The sequence below is a fragment of the Cloeon dipterum genome, chromosome 4 (genome assembly GCF_949628265.1).
Source record: "Cloeon dipterum chromosome 4, ieCloDipt1.1, whole genome shotgun sequence".
Lineage (NCBI taxonomy): Eukaryota > Metazoa > Arthropoda > Insecta > Ephemeroptera > Baetidae > Cloeon > Cloeon dipterum.
Genome location: NC_088789.1, coordinates 4279054 through 4287278, shown reverse-complemented (window position 1 = coordinate 4287278; position 8225 = coordinate 4279054). Strand labels below are relative to the sequence as shown.

The 8225-nt window shown below is 38.2% G+C and overlaps 1 protein-coding gene across 1 annotated transcript; it reads right to left on the bottom strand.

The window, feature by feature from the left end:
• Positions 1-3917: 3917 nt before the first annotated feature.
• LOC135942854 (G2/mitotic-specific cyclin-A-like) lies at positions 3918-7650 on the bottom strand. The gene is made up of 7 exons (XM_065489189.1): positions 7490-7650; positions 6819-6992; positions 5845-6339; positions 5569-5792; positions 5309-5513; positions 4573-4820; positions 3918-4506 (listed from the first exon to the last, which is right to left on the bottom strand). The coding sequence occupies exons 2-7, from the start codon at positions 6981-6983 to the stop codon at positions 4398-4400; spliced, it is 1446 nt and encodes a 481-aa protein (XP_065345261.1). The 5' UTR covers positions 6984-6992; positions 7490-7650; the 3' UTR covers positions 3918-4397.
• Between the last annotated feature and the right edge of the window lie 575 nt (positions 7651-8225).

Here is an 8225-nt window from a genome sequence, read left to right as displayed (position 1 = left end):
TGTTTTTTTATTCAAAACTTAGCACACTGTACAGGTAGTAACATTTTCAATATATCAGCAAATAATTAAGTGACAAATACCAATCACACACGAAAATAATGAAAATGGGTTTATTCGCGACAAATCTTATGTATTAATTACTGTGCGGCTGAAGAAGCGCCAGCCAATAATTCTCAGGAATTGGCTCGAATTTTGTGGTTCAAAACATATAATTCTTAATAAAACTTATGTCATCAAAATATTATTTAATCCTGCAGATACTAGGTAAAACATTCATAGCAATGCAAATCGTTTTGAGAAACCACAAGCTTCATCTTGATATTGTTTAGTCAGATTCTCTAGAAAAAAGATTGAAGGGAAAAGGATCGGCATAGATTGAAAAGCATAAGTTTATCCTGAGAAGCCAAATTATCCAAGCCTATGACAGACTGGGCAATAAGGCTTCTTTTATTGATTAATACCAGTTTTTGTCTCGCTGCTCACACACAGTTCAGCTGAGCTTTGTCAACCATGAACTACAATTAACTGAACACGGTTAGCATACCAATAAAACCCAAAATTGTTGTACATAATCCCGAGTGACTCAGATGTACAAAGCAGCATATATGTTCTTTTTTTTACAAAAATAGCAAAGTCTTGTGAGGGACTGTAATGTTGTAATTTAAAAAATTTTGAAACGAAATTTTAGAGCTCAAATTTTTCAGTGTTCCGAGTTTTATCCAGCCGGTTTAATCCATGGTGGTTTAAACCACCCTATTTGAGCCGGCTTTATTCTGGCTTTTTTGATTTTTTTTACAGCTTGTCAAAAATCCATAAGTTAGTTTAAAAAAAAAATTTTTGTTGCAGCCAAAAAAAGCAAAAAAAAAACGGATTAAGCCGGCTTTTTCGGAACACTTTTTGTTGGAATCGATAACATTATTAGTTGAGTTAAATTTTTCCTGCTTGTTAAATATGAAATATTTTGATGGTGACTTTGGCACTGAGCGAACGCACCAATATTGTACAAGACTAATTCAACCAAACCCTGTCATAGAACCAATAATTGATGGTAAATCGAACATCATATTCTGCGTTACTGAGACTGTGGAACCAACTGCCACGCGAATTGAAAAACCTGAGAGATAATAATGCAGTTAAAAAAAAGTGAATGATTGGATGTTATCGTGTGACTAATTTTTGTTCTTCTTTTCGCACACTATTTTGTAAACACAATAATGTTTTTGCACTTTTATTTTGTTAGCAGCTGCTGCGAGCACCAGCCGTCAATTCGTCCTGAATTGGCTGGTCTTGTAATGTTTTTTTCCAATAAATATGATTTAAAAAAAAATCAGAACATAATATTATATATTTTCCAGAAAACGAAAAACTAGCAACAGCTCGGTTCCCATGCATGTTAGAGAGTAAACGTTTGGTGAAATTCCAAAACTTTCCACGCGAACAGGTAAACTTGGAATATTATCACCAATTCAAAAGATGGATTAAATACGCATTAATTCAATAGATAATATCAGCTTAATGACCGTTTTTTGGTTGCTCTTTTTATCCCTGTCCTCTTGGACCGGGAAGGGCGCGCACTGCACTAGCACGAATGCTGAAATCCGGGTCCCAATAACACCGCGAACTGTTAACATGGGCGCACCAGGCCGCACAGGGACCCAGCCCACTTAAGGGCCACTTGCCTCCGCACCGAGGACTGCATTGAAACGTCCCGTGAAGCCAAATCACGCATGCTGGAAAGGTACAAACCAGCAAGACAAGTAGCGAGTCGTCGCAAGAGAGTTAGACAGAAGTAGCCCATTGGTAATTTCAAAAATATATTTTTAACCTAATTTATAACCTTATTTACAAATTCGATTATAAAATTAACTATATTTATTTTATCACTATCGCAATTACTAAACTAAGAGAAACACTACCAGCCGTTAATTCTCCGGAATTGGCTGGACTTCTGTCGTCTCCAAAATAAATATTTTCCTAAAAAAAACTCACTCGTTTGCTCTTAGCATCACGGTTCATTCCCAAAATCAACAAGTTAGAAAGGGATTTTGGCTGGCACTCAACTTTTTGTAATAAAAAGCAAAACCACTGTGGCGCCTTCTCGCCACTACTGTCCTACTACTTTCCTAATAACTATTTTGCATTTAACCTGTATCGCCAGGTGGCAGTATTAAGGTATGCGACAATCAGTGCACCCTAACTGCACCTTCTCCCCCACTGCACCTTAAGCCTCGCACGACAGCAGTCGCAACACAATATTCTCTCTCTGGCTGGGATGAGATTAGGTGCGAGAAAATTCCATAAAAACTATTTCTTATTAGACCCGCACTACGGGGTAAGTTGTCATAATTGTTTGTATTTCGAATGTGATGTTTTTATTGTGATAATTATTTACTGTAAATGTGATTTTAATTATTAATGTAATTTCACAGTCTTGATCTTGATTACTAATACTTCAACCACGAGACATGAATAAAAGACGTTCACTACCAAAAGACGCATTTCTGTCGCGGCTCCACGTACCCACACCACCAATCCTACTTGATATAAAAAGAATGAATGGTCTCCTAAGACTTTTTACCAGCGGGTACAAGTAACAACGAACACGAAGAACAGGTTTTACACCAATGTAGGTTACGGCACCCGTTTGTTCGTTACCATTTTGAAAAATCATATCACACTTAACAGAAAAAATAATTTTAAGTTTAAATTTGCGATTATTCAAAACGCATGACTAAGATTTACAATTGATATTTTACCAATGGGCATCTTCATATGATATTTAATTAAATTATAAAAAGGGAAGTCTGGTTGCAGCCTTGATTAAGCATGTGTCCTTTTGAAATAGTTGCTGAAATGTCTAATAGATTTTCTCTAGCATGAATGGAGCCTTAAGGGGAACAGGTATTTCAAAATTCGATAGGCGGTTGATATTTTCAACAAAATGCCTCTCTCATCGAACGTCCCTCATTAGCACGCCTCATATCACATTCAAGGAGTAGTACTCAAGAAAAAGTATTCAACTGTTTGCGGTATGTTCAATATAATTAAAAACAGGCTTCATCCTAGTCGAGGATTAAAAACGACGAATTCTTTTGACAACGAGGATGAAGCCTGTTTTTAATTATTTTGAACATACCGCAATCAGTTGAATACTTTTTCTTGAGTACTACTCCTTAAATGTGATATGAGGAGTGCTAATGAGGGACGTTCGATCAGAGAGGCATTTTGTTAAAAATATCATCCGCCTATCGAATTTTTAAATTAATTAATTTTTAATTAGATTGAACATGGAAACAACCTCGAGTGGTCGCATTTATCAAAAATTGTTATCGGTATGTTCTGAAAAACGCGTATTATGTTCTTAGAATCGGATGAAGTGTCACTAATAAATCAAATAAATCCATCGCCTCTTATCCTTGCAACAGATAAATCAGAAATAGAGGTAATATGCGATTTAACTTTCCCTCCCAGATTGGAATTACTGAGTTTTTAACTGTTTAGTGTATTGCATATAATATGCGTTTTCGTGCGTATGCCCACAGCTGCTAACCGCGACCGATTTTCTTCAAATTTAAATAAAGGTCTACTAGTTCCGTTCGCAAGAAAAAATGATTCCCAAGCGAACTTCCCCTGTTTGAAAGCAGCTGTACTGCATCGCCGTTGTCAGCCGCGATTTTCTCAGAGGGTTTGTTAGTTCCTCTCATTCAACGATAAGCCATTTGCACCTGCCCCCTTTCCTTTTACTATGACAATGCTTTCGCTCCCTTTCCAAATCAATTGTGAACCCTGCATTGCATCAGTCATTGTTTCCATGAGAGTTTGTTTGTAACACGCACCATGACATGAAAATCCAAAGAACTTTAAAAAACTATTTGCCCCCACGGGAGATGAGGTTATTTCATAGTACATCCTGGTAATTTATGATTAGTGCGTTTATTTTCATAGGCGTGAAAATTGCTTTGAGACCTTTTGTAACAATAATTCTGAAATATTGACATGAATTATTTAGGTTGAAATTGGCTAAGCAGCCGTTTTTTATAAAGGCACAAATGGCAATATTATCTACAGAAATGCCCCCCAATATGAGCAGTCTCTCACGCGCGATGAATGAGCGGCAAGCCCATTTCTCATATATATAAACATCAACTTTTAGGCATGTGAATGAATTTTCCTTTTTTAAAAATTTTAATAAAAAAGCTAGTTGAGAACTGGGACTCTGCATAGCCGCTCACTTAAGCACACATGAGACTTTGTTATTGAAGCTGCTTTCTGAACAACTTATATTATTTATGGAATGCTAAAACGCGTTCTTAAGATGAAACACGAATGGTCACAAATAAAACCCTACAAAATACATGCAAAGAGTGGTCCATCACGTAGCTCAGTCTAGCCACTCATCACTGATTCTTTGCACATTCCTTCTTAGGGGTGATCTCTGCAGCTGGCTTGGGCAACAGTGAGACTAATGTGGGCTCAAGAGGAGTAAGCAAACCAACGCAGTTCCACCTGGAACAAAGAGAAACGATTGCATGTTACAACCAAACAGTGCGGCAGAGGCATCAAGTAACTCACTTTGCAAGCTTGAATTTTTCCCTGACGGCCTGTTGGGGATAACTGGCCGCATCTGCAAAGGTGATTGTCAGAGGGTCAAGGCAGCTGCCCAGCTGTGCTAGGCTATAGCCAGTGAGGTCTTGTAGAGCCCTTGGCCACGCCTCAGAACCCAAGGTGTGTCTGGCCAGGGCAGTGGCCGCGGCCGCCATTTCAGAGGGCAGGAAGTTCATGTACTTTTCACCGTCCAGGAGGCTCAGTTCGCAAAGGTACTGGAAAAAGCAGTCAATAGTCCATGTTAAATCCACGCTGTTGATTCTGAGATGCATTCAATTCAAAACTTTGAAGAACACATTTTTTATGGTGTGAATTGATGAAATGAAATGAAAAATTGTAAGATCATGCAGCTAAAATACAAAGAAAAAAATTATGAGGAATCTGCATTTTGTATTAACTGTGATTTTAGGCGGAACCTGGCGCGGCTGCCAATTTTTAAAGTTTAAATTGATAGCGATTAACGACCCCAAGGAGCTGGAGACTATTTTTTCTGCTGCACTTTTCAAGCATCTCTACTTTTTAACCAGCAGCTGGCGTGGTTAGGGGCAGCTTAGCCAAAGTCACAGCGGCTGACCACGCAACACAAAATTAGCAGGCTGGCTAATACCTCTAATTTTAACTGATAAAATATGACATTCACACCCCAAAAATTAATTCCATGAAATATTCTGGCAAAACGCAATAGTTAAAAATGTGAATTTACCTGCGTTAGGTGGCAGATAGACTCAGAGCTGTTTGCTGCCAAATTGAATTTGGTGGCAAATCTCAGAATGGTTGGGTTGGCCATTTCAAAGCCAAGCACCTTCAGAATCAAATGCTCCATGCGAAGAACTTGCTTCTTGGTATAGGTGTCATCAGTGATGTAAACAAACTCATTAACATCTGGAGGGTAAATCTCCTCAAATTTGCTGTAAGCAAAAAAGAAGGTCAGTAATTGCACGATATTTTCCAGTTGGTTCTTACGATGCGATGAACATTGCAGCTGTGCCCACTAGCTGAAGTTTGCCCCTGACAACTGACATGTAGCTCAGGAATCTGTCTATGTAAGACACAGCCAAAAAAAGGGTCTCGGAATGCAAGTTGTACTCGTCAGCAACCTCGACCAGCCAGTCCACCAAAATGGAACGCATGGTGAATGTGATGTCAGGCTGTTTCCGCATGTAGCCTGCCTTGGGCCGGAATTTATCCTATAAGCGAAATTTAAGAAACATTAAGGACATTTGGTGGATAAAGACATACTTGTGCTTTAATCATGTAAACGTAAATGTCTTGCTGGTACTCAGTAACTTGGTAGAACTGTTCTTCGGCCAGTTGCTGCTCAGTTTTTCCATCTAAATTGACAATGCTGCGATCAACTGACATGGGCGATCCAATAATGCTATCCGATTTGCTTGTGGAAGTGGCAATAAGCTCTGGATCTTCAAATTCCAGGGTAACGACATCTTCAACTTCAAGGTCAACTATTTCAATCTCTCTTGCAATGACAGCCACCTCTTCCACCTTTCTTTCCTCAATCCTGGCGGCTTCTGCAACCTTTCTTCTGGCCTCGCTTGCACTATCAATCTTGCTCTTCGTGACATCTTTAGAAATAATTTGGTCCAGCTGCTTGAGAGTTGCACATACTTCTTTCTTTGTTCTTTCTTCTTTACATGCTGCCAAAACTTTCGCACGTGGCGAGCTAATTTTTTTTGAAGCGACTGTATTTTCATCATTGGTCTTCAAGCCAGGCCGTTGCTGAAACACAAGAGTGGAGATTTCTTTATAGTTACGCATGACCTAACAACCACAATTACGAAATTTCACCTATTCTCTAGAGCACTGGAGGGGGATGAATATATTGATTTTTATAGAATAGTTTTGCTGGATACATTAGTAGTTCTTTTATGTTAACACAAGCCACAGGCGATGAAAAACGTCTTAAAATATATTTGAGTAAAGTGTTTTTAAGATTCTAGTAGTTCTTGAAGTTAAAAAAAAAATAATAATTTAATATTCTATCTTTCACATAGAAACTTTAGACACAACTGAAGGGCTAGCAACGCGATAAAACTTTCATATCAGCTGACTTGTTATCTCAAAGTTAGCATGGTTTTAATATATTTTACTCGTCCAAAGTGAATATTTAGGCAATGTTAGGAATGCGAAAGTAGCAAGGGTAGCAAGCCTCTAAGCTTGGAATTCCAAGAGAAATAATTGCTGATTCGTGTACGTACTTGTTTAGCTCCACGCGGTTGTTGCACACGCAAAGATGTGTTTTCATTTACCATGCCTAACGGAAGACGCTTTTGGTCCACCGGTTTCGGCTTTTGGTTTCTGCCCTTGCGAATAGCATCGCGATTCTCTGTATCTTGAAAAATCGAGAAATTGGTGGAACTCATGGTGCTGGACTGAAAAATAGATTATTTTATTAGTCAAGTTTTCATTCAAAAGTTCCTGTTCTAGGTCCACAAATTTAATTAAGCATGTACAGTTAACTTTCTATTTTGCTTCTAATTTATCTGTAACATTTTAGCACATTGAATCATTTTGTTCAACTACATCAACAGATTTTGCCACGTTATGTTTGGCCATGGACAAAAAGTGCAAAAATATAACCAGGAATGGAATTTTAAGGCAGGCATCAGGCATCCGGTATAAAACATCACAAAATTAAGATATGTATTTTTGAATTAAAGCATTATCAAAACTAACCCTAATAGAAGTGAACAATGAAGAAATTGTGTTTGGACAAAGAAACTTAAGAGAACCTTGGATTTTCAACGCGTGTTTCTCTTTATCAGCGAGTAAAATTTTTAGCGGTAACGGAGCTGTTGAACAATAACTTCAATAACTTGAACTAAAATTATATAGATACCACAATTATCACACTAGAAATTATACCAACCAGGAGAAGGGCGATGGGATAATGGTTTGAGATCTGAGCTGCTTGGCTTACGGCTGCCTTTACTTTAGTTTTTAATGATTCTAAAGTAACAGAAGCGCCATGAAGCCCGTTGATGTTGCTTTGGTTCAACAGCTTGAGCTTGTGATTTAGCTTGCGTAAACTGAGCTCAGTTCAAATTGTTTGCGCCGTGCGGCGTAACCACCAATCGCAGGTCGTCTTCTTTAAATTCAAACCAACAAGCGCGCTGAGTGCTGAATCGTCATTATTAACGTTCAGTGCATTCGTTGATTTTCATTTTCATTGGTGCAAAAAACCCGTGGAAGGAGGATTTCTGTTCCGGTTGGTCCAGGAGCGATTTTGCCTTACTAATTCTCAACGAACGTTAGATTGCAAATTTAAATTAATTTTTCCCAAAATTTAATTATCTTAATAACGTCAAACATAAAATTCAATGAAAAACCAAAATTATAGAAAATTTTAATACATACATACCCACGTCTTAGCTTAAATTATTATTAGGTTTGGATCAAGATAAAAATTCGGAAGGAACGAAAACCAGTCGGTGAGGGCGGAGTTTAAACAATTTGATTGTTGGAAGACCGCATTGAAATTCGAATGGTTGGTAATGTACAACAAACTAGCCAGTCAGATTCAACAATAAGATTGCTTTGGAGCAACCCCGCCCAGTGACGTACCACACACTCACAGGCTGTCACACACCAAACACCAACAGGAT

Coding starts and splice junctions, on each gene's coding strand:
- LOC135942854 (XM_065489189.1), bottom strand. CDS start 6,983: ATGAGTTCCACCAATTTCTCGATTTTTCAAGATACAGAGAATCGCGAT. Junction 5,793..5,844: donor TTTACATGATTAAAGCACAA/GTATGTCTTTAT, acceptor TTTCGCTTATAG/GATAAATTCCGGCCCAAGGC. Junction 5,514..5,568: donor GCTGCAATGTTCATCGCATC/GTAAGAACCAAC, acceptor TTTTGCTTACAG/CAAATTTGAGGAGATTTACC.